At 43.3% G+C, this 23787-nt stretch overlaps 1 protein-coding gene and 1 non-coding gene across 28 annotated transcripts in view; one reads left to right on the top strand and one right to left on the bottom strand.

Annotated features, from left to right (window-relative positions):
• The first annotated feature begins 221 nt into the window (after positions 1–221).
• LOC143653454 (olfactory receptor 14I1-like) overlaps positions 222–23787 on the top strand; it is a 255537-nt gene continuing 231971 nt past the window's right edge. For 17 of the 27 annotated variants that reach the window (XR_013161282.1, XR_013161275.1, XR_013161280.1 and 14 more), the window contains exons 1-3: positions 1139–1301; positions 1841–3939; positions 8034–8247. Coding sequence is in view for 8 of the 27 variants with exons in the window: in XM_077124474.1 (XP_076980589.1) it covers positions 8146–8247 (102 nt within the window). In the remaining 19 variants the exon portion in view is untranslated. Of the gene's footprint in view, positions 612–902; positions 1032–1138; positions 1302–1840; positions 3940–8033; positions 8248–9335; positions 10748–12702; positions 14436–23787 lie in introns of those variants that run through there. The other 10 variants (XR_013161285.1, XR_013161289.1, XM_077124476.1 and 7 more) reach the window with 10 other exon arrangements.
• LOC143654697 (U2 spliceosomal RNA) lies at positions 18174–18364 on the bottom strand. The gene has a single exon (XR_013161892.1). It is a non-coding gene; the product is annotated as a U2 spliceosomal RNA (small nuclear RNA).

Below are 23787 nucleotides of genomic sequence, written 5' to 3'. Positions count from 1 at the left end.
ATCAGCTGCACACTTCCCTGCAGACTGAGTCTGCCACAAGAGGAGAGTCTCACACGAGCTAGCCTTGCCTTCCTTACCTCAGCCAACCTGGTCATTTCTAGAAACATGTACGTTAGGAGTGGGCTTCGAAGTCTTCATTACGCTTCAAGCAGAAAAGCAAATGAAAAACGCACAAAAGTACAACTTTTAAAAGTCTCCCTTCCGCGTCCGGTTCGAAAGCCCTGGGGTTTCAAGAGCCACAAAGCGCAGGCCGGGTCATCAGGGTAGCCCAGAGCCCACATCCTCGTCCTGCCTCGGACATGTTCCAAACCGGCCACGTGAGTTCCAGCTCTTTGGCCGTTTCTCCTCCCAGACGCATGGACGCCCAGCACCTTCCCCCCAAGCTCTGCCAGGCTGAATGACCTCCACCGCCGCCCGGAGACCTGTCCCCCGCGGGCCGGTGAAGTCCTGCCTGGAGCGGCCGGGGGTGACCCACTCATGACCCTGGAGCGACAAGTACAAAATGAAGGGGTCAGCGAGACAACATGCTCTCCCCAAAGCCGGTAAACGTGTGGGGCCCCCGACAGTCCTCGGGTTCTCCGGATTGTTTCCGCTCCGCCTCGCCTCACACGGTAGGGCCGCTCCTTCTTCTGGCTTTGCTCACTCACGGCTTCCTTCACTTACGGCTTCGCTCACTCACGGCTTCCTTCACTCACGGCTTCGCTCACTCACGGCTTCCTTCACTCACGGCCTCTCTCCCTCACGGCCCCCCCCCCCCACGGCCTCCCCCCCCCACGGCCTCCCTCCCCCACGGCCTCCCCCCCCCCCCCCGGCCTCCCCCCCCCCCCGGCCCCCCCCCCCCCACGGCCTCCCCCCCCCCGGCCTCCCCCCCCCACGGCCTCCCTCCCCCACGGCCTCCCCCCCCCCCCACGGCCATTTATGGCTCCTAGCGTGGCTTCCCCTGACTGACTCCAGTTTCCTCCGCTTAGCGAAGCCCTCCGTAGCCTGCATTAAGATCGCCCTCCTCCGTGGGCTACGCTGAAGTCTCGCAGGTCGTGTTCACAGCAGTGTCGGGCTAAGGGAGGCTGAGGGAGGCCGCGGGGTCCGGCACCCGCCACACCGACGCGGGTTACGCGCAGGTGCGCCCGGCGGCCCGGCGTAACGTTTACAACGGAGGAAAACAAAATTTCACTCCCCTTGAAAGTGCTTGTTGAGCAAAACACTATTTTTCCCCAATGTGATATGATGTGGTCGCTAAAAAGTACATATTTCATTTGCAAGTTACATAGAAAATTGCAAGACATGATGTTACTTGAATCAAGGTAAAAAACCAGAATTGTTAGTGTAGTATGATGATGAGAGTCTTCTTTCTTTTTTTTTTCCCCAATTCTCTTTAAAATCGTTGCAGAGATGATTTGACTTCAAATAACTCCCAAATTACCCTTCTTTGTGGGTCTGTCTTCCATGGGTTTCTACTCCTTTTTCTGGCTTTTAAATACTGGTGTTTTCAGGAAAACATCTGTGCCCTAGCGCCTCCCTCCACTTCTCTTAAAGACTTCATCCATTCCCACTAACTCAAGTGCCATCTTTATGTTGACGGCTCTAAAACGTCTATCATGTCCTTTAGAAAATGCATGCTCTCTGCACTTGAATTTAGACAGCAGCTAAACTGTATTGCGTTTCAAACTCAGCATCGTCTCATCCTCCCTTCCCACCTTCCAGCCTTCTGGATTCTCTAACTTTTAGGTATCAGCAGCCACCGAGTTATCAGTCACCAGCTTTTCCCCTTATACCCTTAAACCATCCTATTGACTTACCACCACTAACTTCCTCTCACCTGTTTTCTTTTTATTTTTTTCAGAGGGTAATGCAATACCTAGAATCTGCTATGCACATGGTTAAAGGAGGGTTCTGTGTAAAATTCAAATCTCTCTGAGGCATGCCTCTCTGTTCCCGTCACCTGTGGGTGAAGAACGTCCTACTCAACAGGCATGCGAGCCCCTTCTGACCTGGGCTCTCTCTGTGGCTTGTGATCTTACAACCTGGAATTATTCCTGTTTCTCCACAAGCATCGTTAAGCAGTGTCAGGGCTGCCATCCTCTTCCCTCCTGTCATCAAGTTAACCCTTCTTATCCTGAATAACTCAGTCTGTGAGTTGCAGAACACAAGGAAGATGCTTTTTAAATCTGACGGTGCATGAGCATGTGCACGCAGACTGGGAAAGGAGATGGTGCTTCCTTTGATGGAGACAAGGAGGTCAAAAGCCAGAAGGTATTGTGGTTGGCATTTACGAAGCACGTACTGTGTGCCAGATAGAAATCACTACAGGTATTGAGCTGCTTTGCCCTGACATTAACCCTCTGAAGCAAGTCTTATGGCTATAGGTATTTGAAATGCACTTGAGGTGAAGAAGAGGGGAGTAATGTCCAAGGTTCCAGAGCCAATGTTTCACTGCCATGCTCCCTACCACCCTTTGGATAACTAGAACAACATGGAACCACGAAAAAGTCAGTAACTTTCATAGAGCAAAAGTCTCCTAGACTTGATGCCTCTCTTATCCCTGAATCTTCTCTACATCCGGATATAGTGTGCATGTTTAGTAAATTGGTTGGACAATGAGCCCTGGTTTGAATTCCCTTTCTTCATGCCAGATGTCAAACTTTTTTTGATTATAGCTATGTGGAGCTACTAAATATCCTATGGTCCAACTCCTCTACTTTTTCCTGTTTGGAGATAGGAAAATAATAACTCAATGATAGCAAAGACATAGAGAAAACAAATAGGAATAAGATCCTTGGAAGCACAGTAATCACACAAAAATAAAATTATAAGCAAAATTAAACCAAAATATAATCCTCCACCTATACTAGTCACTACCAAAGTAGCAATCAGAATTCTTGACCAAATCAAGACAGCCCAGATGGTGTGCTTCATAACAAAATTATGAGAATTTCTATTATTTCTGATTTTGTCTACAAAGTTGGAAGTTTGCAATATTGCAGACAAGAGCTGCATTACAACCAAACTTTCTCTTGGAATACTATATAAGAGCCTGTGGGAAATTCTATTTTTTAGTTTTAAAATATCAAGTATTAGTCATCTTTTACCACTAATTTTGGAAGGATATAGAAAATTGGCTTTAAGCATGTTAAAATCATAGTTGCTAGTCTGCCTTGTCTATGAGGAGCAGACAGGGCATGCATTTTCTTATTTGCAGCACATAGAAGGTCCTTGGTGCCTTCAGATGGGCTGTGGACCACATTTTAAAGAGTGCCATGTACACAGCATCATTTGTGCTCCTGCTGTTAAAGGAATGGTTTCAGGACACGCTAGGTGTGTCTCCCTCCCCTTTCCTCATCTGGTAGGATCCCGTCTGTACAGGTTTGAATTTCACCTGGAGCTCTCAGACCTGCCTTTGGACTGATGAGCGACTCCTACATCTCTCCATGAGTTGGTCCTCAGGTATTCAGCTTACTCAGGGCCTTCTCTCCAAGGATAGACAGTTTACCTGAGCTGGCTGCCGCCTCCGTTTGGGTCATACTGGGAAAGTGGTAGGGGAAGTAGTTGACTTCAAAGAGGAGAGTATCCTCTCTATATCCCGTGTACAGTCAGCATTTGAATCCTTCAGATTCCAGAAAATAACACTTGAGTATATTCACTAGAACTCATATTCTGGAGCCTATTTATGTTGAGATGCAGGTTCTCCCTCTCACCAGGTGACTTTATACAAGCTCCTTCATCTTACTGCCTCAGAATCTTCTTCTGTGAACCTGGGAAATAGTGACTTGCCCTCCACTGTGTCATGAGGATTGAATGACTTGCTAGCAGATAGATAGAAAGGTGGCTTTTTGCTCCGCATATACAGATGACTCTGGTTTCTAGAGGTAGGGAAGAAAGAAGATATATTCCAGCAAGGGGAGCAAAAGATGAAAAATACATGGAGATATGGAGACAGAAATGGTATGTGCCCCTATAATAGCTACTAGTATGCTTATTTGTCTAATACGATTTGATTGCTAGACTGTAACTCACATGATGGTCTGTGCCAACTCTGATTTTGTTATTGTGACTCCAGGATATAGTACCCTATAAATATTTTATAAATTATTAACTTACTAAATGAATGACAGAGTATGACATACATGAAGGTCAAACTAAATTGACTTTATAACTTCATAAATTATATGACATACATGAAGGGCAAACTAAATTGACTTTATAACTTCATAAATTATATGACATACATGAAGGCCAAACTAAATTGACTTTATAACTTCATAAATTAGTGAGGAGGCAAGAGACAAGATGGAGGTGGAGGTTAAAGATAGAGTATGGGTCACATGCTGGACCCTGGCTTTGGTGTGTGTAGCCCGTGCACTCATTTATATACGTCAGACACATAAAATAAGCATAAAATAAAGCATAAAATAAAATAAGCATAAAATAAACAACTATATAATATTATATAATTTAAAATAGTGGTAGGTGAAAGGGTAGTTCAGTGGTAGAATTGTCACCTGCCCTGTGGGAGACCCAGGTCAATTCCTGGCCCATGCACTTCCCAAACAAATGAAAACCAGCAAACATAAATTCAACAAATGGTGCTGCAATCAGGGGATACTCACATGGAAAAAAAAAAAAAGAAATGAGACCACCACCATAAATCATACCAAAAAAAGAGGAAGATTTGCAACATAAAAAAAAAGCAGGTCTACAATTAGACCAATGTGTATCAGGAACCATCAGACTCTGTGTATTTGATATTCAATAAAAAATAAACTAGAAGAGAAGAATGATATTCCATTAAAAACTTGAATGTTTGATGAAATGTATGGCATTTAATGTTCAAAGTAACTTAATTCTTACTATGTGTGAGAAACTGTTTTAAGATACAGGTACCTAAAAATGATTATATCACCGACTACAAAATTATGGCAGGGTTCCACCAGTTACGTGGCTACAGAGCTATAGACTCACCAAGGATGCAATGAGTAAAAGTCCGCAGACGTGTAGCTTTCACTGAGGAGGGCCTCGGGTAGGAGTTGAGTCCCGTGGTTGATCAAGGACCTCAGGCCGTTTCCTTGAAGAAGCAGGCATTTTACCACCGTCATCTCTTTCATGCTGAAAGTATATATTTTAAATATTTGCTCCTGATATATTTCCAACTCTGTTGTCCTTACCGGTGGGACTTCCCTCATCTCAAATACATTATATTCTGAGAAGATTCCTCTCCCCTACTCAGTATTGACTGGTGTTCTGTATTTATTTTAGAGGCTGCCCTTTCACAAAGATCCATCACAATTGCTTAAAATGAGAAGAATTCATTTACATAATGTGGAGGCTCAATTTGATGCTTTTCTCATTATTGGTTTATAAGGCTCCCTTACTGGGATTAGAGCAAAAAAAAAAAAAGGAACATTTACTGTGGCTTTATTTATTATAAAACCTAATGAACCTGGACTTTCTCTAGAGGTCATCCCATTGTGCTTAATGTGATGGTTCCTCCAGCCATCGCCTTAGAACTCATGAAACCATCTAGATTTGCTCTCAAAATGTAGGTATTAATGTCCACAGCAGTAAGCCAGTATACAAAACTTTTCATGCTGTCACTGTGGCTCCCCTTGTCAGTGAACGTTAAGAGGCAGCTCCTCGCCCAGATGCCTCTCCATGCTGGCCTTGTCTTCAGGCATGTGCTGTTTCTAATTCTGTAGGTTGATGGGTTCTATAACCACTCAATGATGTGTAGCCCCTGTTTATTTAACATCACTTCTCCCACTGCACGTCTCTTCTCTTCATAGACAGAAGCCTCTTTCAGGCCAGAGGCAGTGTCCTGGTCATCTCTGTGTCCCCAAGTCCTAACATCGTGCCTGGAACAGACTCTACAGGCTCAAGAAATGTTCTTTACAAAGTAGTTTTCATACCAAAGAACAGAAAAATTAGTCAGCACATGACAGATAAACACATGTAAGAAGGCCAATAGGTTCTAGGGAACCCATTGTTTCAGTAATAGGGTTTATCCCTGCATCAAACAAAATAATAGACACTGCCAATAATGTGGTGTAGCTTGCACTATTTTGCATAGAAAAGAACTTTATTGGACAAAGTCCTTTGATATTTCTTACTTGCCTGTGAGTCTGATTCACACAGACTGTACTAAATATTTACATGAGGGGAAAAACTTGGTGAGAGATCTAGACTTGTTATATAAATAGGTCATTTATTTCAATCATAGAGGGAATGGCATTGAACCTCCAGCCAGGAGGTCTAGATTTTGGTATCCATCTGCCTTTTGATACTTTACCAATTATTTCAGTTCACGCAAGTGCCATTTATTCAAACGGAATTTGGATAATGACGTTTATGATATTAACGCATCACAATTTACCACAAAAAGCATTTCCATGATTCATCTTACATAATGGTCATAATATATTTAAAAAGCTGTTATAATATTGTTATCTGCACTTCACTGAGGAGAAAGCAGATTTGGAAAGCTAAATGACTTTTCCAACGTCTTGTTGTTAATTTCATGCCAGAGTTATGGGGTGCACTGCCTCGTGAATGTGTTGACTGGTCAGTTTCCAGAATGCCACGCAGTCTGTAGCTCAAGCTGTACTGCCACTTAGTTAATCATTCCTCCCACTGCTTCTCCTTCTGTCACTCTCCCTCCTGCTTCCCTAGCCCTCCCCCTCCTCCCTTCCCACTCCCCTCCCTCCTTCCATTCCTTAACTCCTCAGGGGCCCCTCCCTGGGTCCCAGGACCTCTGTTAGCTACCTGGCCTCACATGTGCCTCAGTGGTTTTGAGGATTAATAGGGACACTCCTGGCCATCAATCATGCACATGGGAAATGAAATATAAATTCAAAAAGTGATGTCTAACACTTTTGAAGTGTTATCTCCAGTGTTATATCTGGGAGAAGTGATATCTCCCAGAATATGTGGAAAAACAGAAAATGTAGAATAGCAGTTTGAGGGCAGAAATGATGATTTTAAAATGCTTTCATTGACAATGTTAGTATATAATAGAAGATGCCCCTGGAGAAATAGATGGTTCAGTGTTGTGTTCCATTTTGAAAATAAGGGATGATATGAAGTTTATTATGATTTCACCTCCCCAAATGAGGAAAAAGTAGGCTAGCCTGAAAATGTAACATTAGTTCTCTGTTAGGTTTTTTACGAAAACTATCTACTACTTTATTTGGTATTGTTCTCCTATTCATAGAAATATTGCATGTAACTTTAGAAATTTGTGGAAAATCAGAGAAGTGCAAAAAGGGAACAAAATTTCCTCTGAACTTAGAAAATAGAAATAACTGCTGATGAGATCTTGTACACTGTCTGCCATTTATTTCTGCGTACAAAGACTTTATATTTATAAATTTGGCATCATAGTCTATACTATTTCCAAACCAGCCTTTTCCACTTAACATTACCTTATGAATTTTCTTTTTGATGTATAGTGTGACATTTTTCGGTGGCTATTTTTGAGATACAAGGCAGGGAGCGTGCTTGAAGAGGGCTGGTCTCCAGGTTTGGAATCTCACATACTGCTTCCCACTGGCTGCTTGGGTGCTGGCTAGGCATGTGTTCTCTCTGCAAATCCACCTCAGCCATGTGCAAAGCAGACTGGAGGTGGTCGGGCCCCATGCAGGAACTTCCTAGCCCTCCCTGGCCCATGGCATGCACAGCCTCCCAGTGGGACCGCGTACAGTCTGGGAGCCTGCAGAGCCCAAAGGAGTCTGCGTGCTCCATGGGTTTAAGCTGCAGAGGTGAGGCCCTGGGTTTGTCCACTCCCTCTCCTCTTGGTCAGAGTTCTGCTTTCTGCCCAGAGCACTCCCAGGACCTGCTCCTGCCAACCTAAAGCATGGCCTCTGAGCTTTCTTCTTGCAGGTAAATCCCTTAGACCTGCAAGTGATGCTCAGAAACTGGTGCGTTCCTGTTAGCAGGTGGTGGTTATTAATTGCTTTCATGACCCTTCTCACAGTTGGCCTTTTTCTTGAAGTGGCCATAGCTCTTCTCCCTCAGCTGAAATGCCTGTATCTTATCTTCCTCAGATCTCCATTTGGTCACCTGGAACAGTGACTGGCTGTTCTCAAAGACTTTAAGGGTCAACTATAGTAGAAGGAACTCACAGCGCAAAAGCCCAAACTGAAGGATGAATTTCCCATGAATAGTTCTGCAATTGTGACCAGGACGCTCAACCTCCTCAGGGATGGCATCCTTCCAAGGGACAATGCGAGTTTGGAGTTCAACAGATGTTGCTGCTGTGTAAGTCTGAGAAATTCACTTAACGTCTCTGGGCCAAATTATAATGTGTTATGTCATAAAATATGTAATAAAATAGTTGACATCATTAATCTTATATGCAAAGCCTTCCATGGGCACCGGTGCCAAGGACCTGGGAGCCTGCCAGGCAAGCCAGGACTCTACAGATGATGGAGCTGGGGGTGGGGGGCTCGGGGGACCCTCCAGGCATTTCCTGCCATGTGCCAGCCCCACAGCGCTCACTCTTCTCCCACCCACTCCTGCTCCTCTCCTTAGCCACACTGGCCTTCCATCTGCACCTCCTCACCCCTGCCTGTCATTCAGCATGCCACCTGAAAGGGATTAATCCCCTTTAAATCCTTGTTTACTTGCCATCTTCTCGGCAACCCTCCTAGCCACTCTGTCCCCCAGCTCCACCTCAGATCTCTGTGTTCCTCAGTACTTATTACATTTTCTGTCAGCATATGTCACTGCCCCTAGTGATGCATGATGAGTATATGTACATTCTTGTTTGTTTGTTTATTTCCTTTCTTCTCACCCACTCGATTGAAAACTCTGTGAGGGCAGGAAGGTCATCTGTGGTGTCACTTTTTTATCCCCTATGTGTAGCGCTGTGTGTGTTACATATTAGGTGCTCCATAAATTTTGGCAATTAAAGGAGCAAGTGGTAGAGAGGCAGGAAAGAAGAAAGGATGGAAATCAGACTTGGAGAGAGATTATAAAATGGAAGTTAAACATTATTCTTAGGCTAATCTAGGCAGTGTGTTTCCTTTAACACTGCAGGGATGTTCCCTGTCTCTGGGCTGGGAAACTAATGCTTCCTGGAGCAGCATAGGGGTTGTTGTTGTATTTTGAATTAAATTAGTCTTAAAAATTCATCTGACTTTTGAATTATATATATATATAGTATTTGCATTATACTATATCTATATCTATATCTATATCTATATCTATATCTATATCTATATATATATATGTAGTTGTGACTTTTAAAAACCTGTTCTAATACATAATGTCAATCACATGATGCTTTAGTGTCTGCTCTGTCGATTCTTTTTTCAACTGCATCTCCTTCTGATCTCTGTTCCCAGCCTGAGAAGCCTGCAGATGATGGGAGTCAGTGGTGTGGTTTATTTTAGATATCATGTCCAGTTCTAAACTGTTTCTAAAGCTCAGTTGTGTCTGAGAAGAGGATGTTGGAGAAATGAAAGCAAGTGCTGGGAACTGGAGTCCCTTTCAACTGCATAGAGAACAGAACTCCAAGGTAGAGGCTTGCAGTTAATCCAGGGTGACATAAAAATAAAGGTGAGCCCTTCTGCATGACAGCTTAGTACTTGTGTGCCTCACCTTTTTCCAAATAGGTCTCTGTAACCAGGTGCTGGAAAGAACCTGGGCAGGCTAGGACAGCTGGCCACCACATGGGCAGAGGCCCTCTCAGGACCTCAGCTCTCACCGCTGAAATAAGAATTGTGGTTCTGTGGTTTCCAGTCTTTCTTCAGCTATCAGAAGGCCATGAATATAGAGGCACCCTCGCACTAATTCATAAGCTCTCAGCAGAGGAGAAGGGGTATTGAACCCCAGGAGCAGTGCACTGAACTCCTTTTCCAAGTAGGAAATCAGGCAGCACAGGACATGCCGAGGCTGTCCTTAGGCATGAGACAGGCTTCCGGGCTTTGAAAGGGGAGCCAACCAGACATGCCAAAGTAGGCAGTGAACCCAGAAGGTCTTGGGGAGTCGGGAACATGTCCATCAGGTGGCCTCAGGGCACTGTGCTGACTCCCGTGGTCCTGTCCAAGCAGGTGACCCCTGCAGCTGTCCTGCAGGTTCCCTGCAGGCTGGATGTCACCCATCAACTCCCCCCCAGCCCCACTTCTCTCCTCAGCCACCATTGGATGTCTACTTTTCAAGTAAATGTGGTTTCAGAACCAACTGACTACAGAATTAGCAGATAGGGTCGCAAACCAATTGGATGTTTACATAGTCTCAGTGCATGTCCCCACATAAGCAGGAATTGCAAACAGAGAATGAGTATCTCTATAATGGAGGAAGCTGAGTGACTCACCTGAGCCACTGTCTAATGCTGTCATCACCAGTGCAGGGGAGACCACTACATGCCTCTGGATAAGGGGATGGAGTCAGAAGATCATTTCAGTTGTATTTTGTCCAAAAACAGGGAACCCAAATCTAGTCATAACAAAACATCAGATATACTCAAATTAATAGTCATTCTACAAAATCACTGACCTGTACGTTCACAAAAGTTATCAAGGTCAAGAAAGGGAAAATAAATCAGAGAAACTGTTATAGATTCAAGGAGACTAAACGGACTTGAGAAGTCAATGCCTTGTGTGATGCTGTACTGAATTCTGGACAAGGAAAATGTAAAGGACATTATTCAGACAATTGATGACAATTTTATTTGGGCTGTGGATTATATGATAGAATTGTGTCGACAGTAACTTTCCTGATTCAGATCATTGTACTTTGGTTAGGAGAAGGTTCTTGTTCTTAGAAAATGCTAATAAGTTATTTAGTATTGAGCAGGCATTGTCTTCAAATTACTCTCAAAAGTTTTGAAAGAAATTTATATGCATGTAAATATATCTATAAATTAACTTATTAAGACAATTGATGAACATTTAATTTGGACTATGTACTAGAGGAGAGCCTTATGTTACTATTCAATGTTATATTAACTGATCTCAATCATTATAATTTTATATATAATTGTATGTATATATAAAATTAATTTTAATTTTATATGTAAACACATATATGCATATATAAATATATATATAGGCAGAAAGAGAGGCACAGCAAATAGGGTAAAATCTATATAATTGGTGAATTTAGAGAAAGGATATATAGGAGCTTCCTGTACTGTTCTAAATTTATACTTGCACCAATCATGAAAAGCTACCGCCCTGAGAAAGGGGCAGAAGACTTAGCAGCTGCGTGAGCTTCCCCAGTGCAGGGTGCTCAGGGATCTCTCTTCCCAGCTCTTTCCCCTGGCCTGGTTCCCTGGCTCTCTTGCTCCCAACTGCTTGTGAGGACCTCTGGCATGGCCCCACAGGCTTCACCTGAGTCTCCCCCAGAACAGGAGGAGACTGATGGGTCCTCAAGAAGCTTCTGCCATGTTTGGCAATCAGAGGCAAGGACAGGATGCCCCTGTGGCAGGGTGTCCTCTAGGGAGGAAGTGGCCAACAAGCAACCCCCTTGGACACAAGCTTGGCTGTGCCTGGGCCTCTGGCTGCAAGTTGCATGTGCTGTGTTCTGGGAAAAGCCGGTTAGCAGAAATTGGCAGATGATTCCTTGTCTCTCTCCCACACTCAGCAGAAATGGTGATGCATCTTTATATGTGATCCATCTCCTTGACTGCTACCTCGGCGTTAACTCACTCCTGTTTAATACAGTCACACCTGGCTTGTTAGAAGCATGGGCCTAGACTGAATCTACTGCAAATTGGTTCAAAACTGCCCTGTCTTATCAATTAAAGAAAGCTTTGGAAGCAAATGAACAACAACAGTAATACAGAAACCATTGACTAATGTGTATTGAGAGTCATCTACGTGATGTCTGGAGACCGATTAAGTAGCTCTTCAGTTTACTGTGAATTGCTCATCCAGTTACTTCTTTCTCTGTACCTCACTTGCCCCAGCTGCAAAGTGGGTACAATAATAATTCTCTGTGCTGCTTAGGTTTTCTTTGGATGGGGCTGATAATACATTTCAAGAAGAGTAACCAGTGTTTATGTTTCACATTCTCTTGCCTTGTGCCCTATATTTTCACCTGCTCCTCCAGGTTGACTCTCCACCTGCTCTATACACAGTGCTATGACCATGTCCATGGGCTCCCTTGCCTCTTAACTCCTTAGAAGATGCAGGAATAGGATGGTAGGACAACGTATGAGCAAGGGGAGGCTGGGCACCTTTCTCTTGGCTCCCTCCCTTCCTCCTGAGAAGCCTTCAGTTCACATTTTCCTGATTTCAGCCAAGCTCCTGCCATATATCCCTCTTCACAGGTTCTGAAGATTCTTGTCTGGCCTCTTTTGGCCCTTTCTGGCCTAGGAGTGGTAAGAGCTGTGTTTCAGTTTGCTAAAGCTGATAAAATTCAATGTGCCAGAAATGGGCTGGCTTTTACAATGGGGATTTATTAGCTTAAAGTTTACTATTCTGAGGCTGTGAAAATGTGCAGATCAAAGCATCAACAGGATGATACCTTCTCCTGAAGACCAGCTCCCAGCAGTGCTTTGCTCCTCTGAGACACAGCCAAACACATAATCACGTTGACTGGCCTCTCCCTTCCCTCCTGGGTGAGGTTGCCTCCAGCTTTTGGCTTCAGTGCTGCATCTCTGAGCTCTGGGTGTGTCTTTGTCTCTCAGCTTCTCTTACTTTTCCCTTTGTGCTTCTCTGGAGCTCTTACCTGTGTCTTCTCTCTATCTCATATTATCTCATACAGGACTCCAGTAAGTGGTTGAAGGCCCACTCTCAATGAGATGGGACACATCTCAACTTACGGTCCTACTCGCCAAAAGGCCCCACTTTCAATGCATCCATACCCACAGGAATGGATCAGCTTTAAGAACATGATGTGTTTGGGACTACATACAGCTTTGAGTCACCACAAGGTGCCTGCTGTTACTCTATGCCACATTTTAACCGTCACTTCTTGTTTTCCTCTAACTTGATTGTACCCTTAAGTCAACTTTTTTCAGTGAACTCAATTGAAGTTGGTGCTGATTTTCTGCCAGACCCCAATGACCTGCATTCCATAAATGAAGACTTTCAGTATTTCCCATTCATTAATTCATTCTACAAATACTTACTAAATATCTTCTGTGTGGGGCCCTGGGAGAGGTGTCTCAGGGCCCTGGGAGGAGGCACGTGGTTGTGATGGGTTGGGAGGAGCACGGCAAGGGCATCGAGGAGCAGCTTCCCCCGTGGTCCATGGGCAGAGGTCAGGCCCCCAGGAAACCTGCTCGGGGTACAAAGACCACTCTTTGGGTCCAGTCCCCACTCAAGACAGCAGGACTGAGCGACCGGAAGCAGAACCACATGAGGCCTGGCCATTGTGGCCCCCCCAGGTAGAAGGTCTACACCGGGCCTCTCTGGACCACCAGAGCCTGCTTCCTACTGGAATTCACCAGCCTTAGGCCTGGGTGTGGGACCAGCTCAAGCTCTGAAGTCTGTTGAACAGGGAGGCGTGCCTGATGTTACCTGTTCCCGCATTCCCTTCCTTCCCCGCCAGTGGCGTTCCTCACTTTAATTCTGAGTCACCCACCAGACGGTGACTTCCCTGATTGTGGGGTTTTCATTCCATCTCTGAGTACAGAATCTGCAATGTGGGGAGTGCCTGGCAGACAGCCGAATGTGGACAGTTCACAAGGTGCAGCCTCTTCACACCTTTGGATTCAAATTCAGTGTGAAATAAGGCTCCTGGTATCACATAAACTGCAAGGCTCCATCCAGGGTCCATCTGAAATTGCACAGCCTCCATGCAGCATTGACTGGATTAAACTGGATGTCCAGCACTACCATCCTTTTGAATGGCCCCAGAGGAGTGGGCTGAAATCTTTCATGAAAAAATGCCAAGTGTATGATTCCTTTCTCCTCTTGCATGAAGAACACATTTCAGCCTCCATGCCACATGCTGACCTTTTGCAGAGTTGCTCTTTAATAAAATCCTGCTCCTTAAAATGGCTCCAGAAATGTATCCGTGGAAACTGTCAGTCTCTCTCCCCGTTGCCAAAGCTGCCTGTGCTGGCCCTGCAGTTAGAAGCAGCTTCTGTTCCCTTCCCTGCTGGACTTGAGTGTGCTGGTCTGAGCTGGGGAGGGAAGGCCAACTCCAAGCCTGAGAAAAGGGGTGCAAAGTGGGTCCCAACCACCAGTTAACCGCTTCCCTTCTTTCGTTATCTTGAGGCCAGTGTCTGATTAACTGAGAGTCTCAGGACAGCATTCTTCAATAGATGCATTTTTTTTCTAACCCTAGCATAGCTCTTTCTTACACAAATGAGCACTGTGAACTTTTTGTTTATTTATATTTCAGCTAAATTAAAGAATATTTTCGCAGGGAGCTACATTCTTCTGACAGTCATATGCTGTTGATTAATCACACATAATGAGCAGGTGGCATGTGGGGTACAGCAATTTCATACTGATGACTACCCATTATTTAAGAGCCTTTTGATACATTGCCTCATTTTATAATATGCTCTTGGGAGCAGGGGAGCAGAGAAAGGTAAAGAGAGGGGGAGGAGAGGGGTTGGGAGAGGGAGAAGGGTGGGGGGAGTGGGGACGAGAAAAGAGAGAATACAAAGTTGAAAGAACAGGAGGAAGGGAGGGGCACATTGCCCAAATCTGGAGATGTTTGGTGACAGAAGACAGATGAATTCCTTCATGCCAGCATCCCACCAGCCTGGCCCCAGAGTAAGCTCTGCACGGTATGGCTTTTTCTCTGGAGACTTGCAGAGACCTAAGAGAGAAATGGGCACAAGGCCTTGGGGCCATGCCAGGCCCTCAGGGCAGAGTGGGGGGAGCATCCCAGCACAGGAGATATTGGAAAGACATTTGATAGGACACGTGAGAGTCCACCCCCTTCCTGGCTGATAAGAGCCTTTGAGGAGTTCACTTCTTGTCCCTCAGTGTCCAACTTTCACAAACAGCCCTTTGAGGTTGACATCATCCTCTTGAGGTTGCCATCCTTATCCACAGGTGAGATACAGAGGGTTTAAGTAACCTGTGCAAAGCTGCACAGCTTGTGAGGCATGGAGCTGGGCTCAAAGGCAGCCCGGCAGGCCTCCTGGCAGGTCCTCTGTTGGAATTGTCCTCGGGTTCTTCTCTAGTTGATCAGCTTTGCTGTAGGAAGCCAGGTCAGCAGGCTGTGCTTCCTCAGGTTCAGACCACAGAGCCTGGGTGGCCCTCCTGGGGCCAATGAGGCCGACCCAGCACTCGGCAGTACCCTGGACAAGGGTGCGAGGGCTTCAGGTACATAGGAACTGCCCCTTACAGCCCACACCCCACAACTCCAGCCTGACTGCAGCTGCCCACCTTTGTCCCGGAGCCAGTGCCCTCGTCTAGAAAGCAGGTCAGTCACCTTGGCCAGAACACCAAATGCCTCCACCTTGGTGGCTAGTGTGTGGGCAGGTGGAAGGAATTCCTTGGCTATATAATCCACTTTCACAAAAGTGGCATCTTCACTTCCTCATCACTTCACTCCCAGCACCCAGGTAAAGTCACCATGAGTTTGCTCTAAGATTTCCCACCTCTGTGCTCTGTTTTTCTTATCCAACATTTTCCCCTCCCACTTTCTCTTGCTAGTGACCTACTCCATTTTCAAAGTCACATTATGAAATGTCTCCTCCTTTTGGAAGGCTTTTTCTAATCTCGCAACAGGTAGGACAATATTTAGTTGAAAGAAAATATGGATTAAATAATTAAAATTCTGATGTTTTTATTTTTGTCTTTTTTTTCCTCTCCTATTACAAAGAATTCTCAAACTATCAGAGTTGGTTCCATGAGCCTCGAGGTCATCCTGCACCCTGAATCCTTCTACCTTGTATGTCCCATGTACAGCCTTTGCCCACACTGAATCCCATGAGAATATTATTTGACCCCCTCTGGAGGTGGCCCTTTCAGTGGCAGGAGTCAGAGTGGCCTCTCCCTGGCCTCCTCCCTAGCCACTGGGGCCCACTGCCCCTCTTGTCTCTTCACCAGATGACAGTTCTGCTTGAGGAGCTTCTATTACCTCAAGAATTTCTCATTACTCATCTAGTTATCTCATTTCTTTAGCTGCATTAAGTTGTCATCTTTATCGTGCATCTAAGAGAAATTGCTTCTTCCAAAATGTTCTGGTAGGTGGAGCGAATATCATCTCTAAGGATTTGATTGTTCCAAGGTACATTACTGCCATCAGTCTAGTTAAGAATAAGGCTGCTGAATGAGAAATTTAAATGGTGCACCTGTTAGAAATATCCGAGCATGTTCTGGGATTTTGACCACACCTTTGAGTTGCACTCCTCTTATTCTAACAACCATGTTTGAAGTGAAATTTGGTTACTTTTAGACTCCCAGGGTGTGAACTTCTCTGGCAATATGGGACAGGACTCCTGGGATGAATAAGGACCAGTATCAAGGGATTGAGAAAACCATCTTGACCAAAAGGGGGAAGAGAGAAATGAGACAAATTAAAGTTTCTGTGGCTGATAGATTTCAAACAGAGTTGAGAGTTTATCGTGGAAGTTATTCTTATGCATTATATAGATATCCCTTTTTAGTTTATGGTGCGTTGGAGTGTCTGGAGGGAAGTACCTGAAACTGTTGAGCTGTGTTCCAGTAACCTTGATTCTTAAAGTTGATTATATAAAGATATAAGTTTTATAATGCAACTGCATAATTGTGAATATCTTGCATCTTATGCACTTTTTGTCCAGGTTATGGACAGATGAGTGAAAAAAAATGGATAAAAAGTAAATAAATAATGGAAGATAAGGAGTAAAATTAATTGGGTAGATGGAATTACTAGTGGTCCATGAGAGGAAGGGGTAAGGATTAAGGTATGTGTCCTAATTTGCTAGCTGCTGGAATGCAATATCCTATGGAATGGCTTTTATGAAGGGGAATTTAATAAGTTGCTAATTTACAGTTCTAAGGCTGAGAAAATGTCACAATTAAAGCAAGCCTATAAAAATGTCCAAATTAAAGCATCCAGGGAAAGATACCTTGGTTTAAGAAATCCAATGAAGTTCAGGACTTCTCTCTCAACTATAAAGGCACATGTCAAACATGTTGACATCTGCTAGCTTCCTCTCCAGGTCTCTTGCTTCATAAAGCTCCTGGTGGCATTCTCCTTCTTCATCTCCAAAGGCTGGTGAACTCTGTGGTTCTCTCATCCTTCTGTCATGGTTCTGTGGCTCTCTCCTTATTCTTGAAAAGAACTTTCTCCAAAATGTGTCCTCTTTTGTAGGATTCCAGTAAACCAATCAAGACCCACATAGAATGGGTGGAGACACATTTCCATGTAAACAAGTTTAATACCCACATTTGATGGGGTCACATCTCTGTGGAGATAACCTAATCAATTTTCCAACCTGAATAGGGACTAGAAGAAACTCTTGCTCCCACAAGATTGATCAGAATTAAAACATGGCTTTTCTAAAGGACATAAATCCTTTCAAACTGGCACATTCCACATTCTGGACCCTTAAAAAGGCATTTTTCCCCATATACAAAATACATTAATTCCATCACGATATCTGAAAGCCTTAAAATATTTCAGTAACAATATAAATGCAATACAAGTGAGAAACAGTACAAAATCTCAAAGATAGTTATAGATATGGTCTATCCTAAGGCAAAATTCTCCTCCACTCTGGATCTGTAAATCTCAGAACAAGTTATTTGCTGCCAACATACAAAGGAGGGGCAGTCATCAGATGTGTATGCCATTTCCATAGGGAGGAATTGGAAGGGACACAGGGGTCACTGGACCCATAGAGTTTTGAAAATCTCCATTAGATTTCAAAGTCTGAGTGTCATTTATCTTTGGGGCTTTTGAAAACAGCAGTCCTGCCCTTTCCAAGGGCCTATGCAGTGGCTTGCCTCTCTCTGAATGCAACTGAGGGAACACTGAACAGACCACCTTTGTCTCGGCTCCATCCTCTCCAAGCATCAGGGCTGCACCTGGGCTCTCTGCCATCTCTGGGGGCACACACTCATCGCCTCCATGCGGTGGCAGCTAGGCTTTCCCCAACTATAAGGAATGTGCTTCACCCTCTCCAAGGCCTGAGGTAGCACAACTCTTCCATGCAACAAGGTGAAAGGCCCATCCTCTGCCTTCAGGGCAAACTCACCCTCTCCACATGCCTGGGTGGGTCTGCTCTCCTGGCCTGAGGCTTCTTTTTTTAATTTTTTATACATTTATTGTTCCCCTGAGGGGGGTGCACCATTTCTGGAAGTACTGCAATACCAGGTCAATGCGTGGAGTGGATGGAGCAAGCTCCTATTCCATCTTCCAACTCCAAAAATCCATTTAATATATTGTCCTCAGATAGAGGACGTATCAGATATTAAACTGAGAAGAACAGATACTACACTTGATCTTAGCCAAAAGGCTGAGAAGTGATGGCCTGAGGCTTCTGGACTTCAGACCTCGGCCTCCATGGCTTTGCCTCTGAAGTTATTTTTCCTCCAATATGTCCCTTCTCTGTCCCTCTCAGTCCTGACTGGCAGTGGTTCTCTTTCTACAGATCCTGCAACACTCTCATTGGCTTTCTATGCAGTAGCCTCAGATCATGCCCATAAGACATAAGGAGTTTCCACAAATCCTTCCTGGATAGCTCCAGGTCCAATCCTGGCTTACTCTGAAATGGCTGACTGTTCACATTTGGTTAAATCCTCATGTGGAGCACCATTCTCTAGGGTCTCCTTTCCTGGAAGCCTAGAATTTTCCAGAACATAATTTCTGCCTTCTTTGTACCCAAGAATTCAGTTCTCAGCTTATCTCTTTCCTGTTGTATTTCACTATAAATCATGAAATCATGGGGAGACCAGGCTACACTTTACACATTTAATTTGGAAATCTCTTCTGCTAAATATCCAAGTTCAGGCTTTTAAAATCTGCCTTCCAGTCAAAACCACTAGTCAATTTTGACAGATTATCTGCCATTTTAAAACAAGGATTGCCTTCTTTCCAGTTTGGAATAACGCAATGCTTCCTTTCTGTCTGGAGTTTCATCAGAGGCATCTTTAGAGTCCGTGTTTCTACCAACAGTCTCCTCAAAGCATCCCAGGCCTTCTCAATCAACCTTCTCACAAATCCTACAAAATCTTCTCCTTATCCATTTAAAAAGCCATTCCAACATGTTTGATATTTGTAAACTGACGCAGCACCCCACTCCTCTGGTACCAAAATCTGTCCTAGTTTGCTAGCTGCCAGAATGCAATATACCAGAAACAGAATAACTTTTTAAGAATGGATTTTAATGAATTGCTAGTTTATAGTTCTAAGGCTGAGAAAATGTCCCAGTTAAAGCAAGTCTACAAAAATGTCCAAATTAAGCCATCCAAGGAAGATACCTTGGTTTAAGAAGGCTGATGGAATTCAGGGTTTTTCTCCCCACCTGAAAGGCATGTGGCAAACATGGAGATATCTCCAAGCTTCCTCTCCAGGTCTTTAGCTTCATGAAGTTCCCTAGTGGTCCTTCTTCATCTTCAAAGCCTGCTGGCTGGTGAACTCTGTGGTTCTCTTGTCATTTGTTCATAGTTCTGCAGCTCTCTCCTCGTTTTTGAAAGGAACTCTCTCCAAAATGTGTCTTTTTTTAAAGGATTCTGATAAACCAATCAAGACCCATGTAGAGTGGGTGGAGACACGTCTCCATCTAATCAAGTTTAACACCCACAATTGATTGAGTCACTTCTCCTTGGAGATAACCTAATGAAATTTCCAACCTATAGTGCTGAATAGGGATTAGAAGAAACTATTACTCCCACAAGATTGGTTAGGATTAGAACATGGCTTTTCTAGGGTGCATAAATCCTTTCATGCCAGCACAGTGTGTATGAGATTTTCTTCTTTTTTCTTTTTATTTCTCTTTCTGTAGTGATGCAAATGTTCTAAAAACTGATAACGGTGATGAATACACAACCACATGATGAAACTGTGAGGCAATGACAATACACCATGTATGGAATGTATGTGTATGAAGTTTCATCAATAGAAAAATATTTTTTAAATCAGTTGAAAGGAGCTTCAAAATTTCCCATTGTTTTCTGTAAATATTGGGCTGTCAGTGCAATGCAAAGCCTCATCATACCCAGCTAAGTAATAGCCGTTGCATTATTCTATGTACTGGATCAGTATTTACTCATCTTAGTTAAATAATATTGTTTGCAATTTATTCAGGTTTATTTCTGTTCTAATAATGGCATGTGTGTCTTATGCTGCACAAATATCTAAGTGTGTCAGGTCACAAAATCTTCATTAATGAAATCCAGACTTATAAATATATTATGAAACTAAAAGAATCAAGTACTTAGGAATGAACTTAACTTGGGACATATGCAGAAAACTTAACTTGTATACAGAAAACTACAAAACATTGCTAAGAGAAATCAAAGGAGATCCAAATAGGTGGAAAGATATTCCCTGCTCATGGATACAGGAAGGCTAAATACAGTTAAGATGTCAATTCTCCCCACATTGATCTACAGATTCAATGCAGTACCAATTAAAATTCCAATAATCTACTTTGAAGTCTTGGAAAAGCTAACTACCAAATTCATCTGGAAGGGAAAGAGACCTCAAATAGCTACAAGCATCCTAAAAAAGAAGAAAAAAGTGGGAAGATTAATACTCCCTAACTTTAAAACCTATTATAAAGCCACAGTGGTCAAAATAGCGTGGTACTGGCACAAAGACGGAAGCATTGACCAATAGATTTGAATCAGGAGTGCAGAAATAGCCACTAAATCTATGGTCAATGGATTTTTGACAAGTCCCCAAATCCTCTGAAAAGAGACAAAATAGTTTTTTTCAATAGTTGGGTATGGAAGAACTGGGTATCAATAGCCAAAAGAATGAAAGAAGACCCTATCTCCCACCCTACACAAAAATTAACTCCAAGTGTATCAAACACCTAAATATAAAAACTATCACCATAAAGTTTCTAGAAGAAAATGTAGGGAAAGGAGGTAGCTTCCTAAACTTTACATCCAAAGCACAAGCAACAAAATTAAAAATAGATAAATGGGAACTCCTCAAAATCAAATGCTTCTGCACCTCAAAAGACTGTCAAAAAGGTGAAGAGGCAGCCAACTCAATGGGAGGAAATATTTGGAAATCACATATAGGACAAAGATTTGATTTCTTGTATATACAAAGAAATCATACAACTCAACAACAAAAGAAGAAACAACCCAATTATAAAATGGGCTAAAGATATGAATAGGCATTTTTCTGAGGAGCAAATACACATGGCTCAAAAGCACATGAAGAGATGCTCATTTTCACTGGTTATGAGGGAAATCCAGATCAAGGCTAAAATGAGATACCATCTCACACCTATAAGAATGGTGCTATTAAACAAACAGGAAACTATAAATGTTGAAGAGTCTGTGGAGAAACTGGGACACTTATGCACTGCTGGTGGGAATGTATAATGGTGCAGCCACTATGGAAGACTGATTGGTAGTTCCTTAGGAAACTAAATATCAAGTTGCTCTATGACCCAGCAATAACACTACTTGGTATATACCCAGAAGAGCTTAAAGCAGTGACACAAACAGACATTTGCACACCACTGTGCATAGCAGCATTATTCACAATCGTCAAAAGATGGAAACAAATCAAATGCCCATCAACAGACTAGTGGATCAACAAGATGCGGTATATGCATATGATGGACTGTTATGCAGCAATGAGACAAAATGACATCCTGAAGCACATGGCAAGATGGATGAGCCTTAAGGACATAATGCTGAATGAAATTAGCCAGACACAAAAGGACAGATACTGTATGATTCCACTTTTAGGACCAGCATAAAGGTAAAATCAAAGGCTTATAATATAGGGGACTTAGAGATGCACAGAAGCTAGAGATGGGTGAGCCTTTAGCTAATGAGGTTGAATTCCAATGTAATGGAATAAAAACAAGTGAAGGTGATTCTCTAGTGGGTCTGGAAGTAATATTACCATATTGAAGATAAACAAGATTGAAAGGGGTTATATAGACCTATGTGTCCCATTGGTTCACACTAGAAATATGAATGAGTTCTCATAAGAATTATTTCAAAGATATGATTCTTGTATAAAGAGTGTTTAAGTCCAGGGTATGGGGGGAAACTGCTATTGCATGCTATGAGCTATGTTCAAAAGGAAACCGCCAGCACTACCACAGCAACAGCAGACGTAAATAATGGGGGGAGGGACAAGAGTTAAGAGAAGGTTTAGATTTCCTATTTGGCGAGGGTGCATTTATTGATTTTCTCTCTCTTGGTAACAATGAAATTACCTAAAATTGAGAATGTTGATGGACTGTGGACTTTGGGCCTTCTACATGATGCCCAATGAGTGCAGGTGGCTAAAAGATGCAGTGACAGAAATGCATCTTGGCAAATGATGGTATGTACATATAAGTGAAGGTGGTGCTGCTACAAAAAGGAACAATGTCGTGAGGCATGCAACGATGTGAATGAACATGTGGGACATTTGGTGAGACAAAATAAGCCAGAAACAAAAACCCAACAATTATATGGCCACCTCTAGAAAATGCATATAAGAAAACAGGGGCCTAGATTGTAAGCTTTTAGAGCAGACACATTAAGTCTGGAGTGGTGATTATTATTTCTGGATTTTGAGAGGCTGTTCTTTATATGTAACCTGATATTTAAAGATAAGAATGAAGCCAAACAGGTTGGGGTTAAAGTAATTCAGAAAATAGTGGTAAGGAATACAATGTCTATATTTTAGAACCACAAATACTCTTTGAGACCAATGGAAGAAGTTTTATTTGATCTGGAACTGAAATTTTCTGTAGTGCAAATCTAATTCAACCTATCTGTATAGTTCATTTGAACAACTGAAACACAGGAAGCACAAATAAGAAAAAGGTCCTTTAATCCTGTATAGATTATTGTAATGCCTGGAAATATCCTAGAGTATATTAAGCAGATAATAAAAAAGTATTGGCAAAGTCCCCTGAGGGATGGGAGAAAGACTATGGAACTATTAAACCTCACCATCAGGGAATCCCCTGATACTGTGTCAAACTTTAGGGACACACAAATCAATAGGCCATGCCCTCGATCATGAGGCTTACTCTTGTGATGCTTATGTAGGTAGCAGAGAAGCTTAGACTACCTATAGGCATACCTAAGAGTTACTTCTGGAGGACCTCTGTTGTTGCTCAGATGTGGCCTCAGTCTCTCTAAGCCCACCTCTGCAGGTGAAACCATGCCCTCACCCCTATGTGGGACATGACATCCAGGAGTAAAAGTCTCCCTGGCAATGTGGGAGAGGATCCCAGGGACGAATCCAGACCTGGCACCATGGGATCAACAATTCCATCCTGACCAAAAGGGGGAAAAGAAGTATAATTAATAAAGTATCAGTGGCAGAGAGAGTTCATATAGAGATGAGAGGCTACTTTGGAGGTTGCTCTTATGCAAGCTTCAGTTAGACCTTGTTACCTAACATAACCTGCCAACCCCCAACCAGGACCATTCCAGCCCATCCTAAAGAACATCTAGGGCAATTTATAAGATTCCACAAGGGTTTCAGGCACTAGAGTAACTTTCCAGAAACCTACAATCTCCAGATGGTTACCTGGTCCAGATAAGTTCTGAAACCTAGCCCACCCTCTCCAGAACATCAGATAGTTCCACCTCCCTACCCCATATTAGTGACAGACCCTTCCAATATCACAAATTTAGAGTTGCCACAGCCCAAACAACCCAAAGAGAGGTATGGAAAGATCAAAAGTGATGGTGGAGGAGAAGATGGCGGCTTAGTTCCTCCTCCAGAACAACTACTAAAGAACTAGAAACAGTA

Source organism: Tamandua tetradactyla, chromosome 13, assembly GCF_023851605.1.
Source record: "Tamandua tetradactyla isolate mTamTet1 chromosome 13, mTamTet1.pri, whole genome shotgun sequence".
Taxonomy (NCBI): Eukaryota; Metazoa; Chordata; class Mammalia; order Pilosa; family Myrmecophagidae; genus Tamandua; species Tamandua tetradactyla.
Note: the sequence above shows the minus strand (reverse complement) of the source record. Positions and strands in the feature narration are given on the sequence as shown.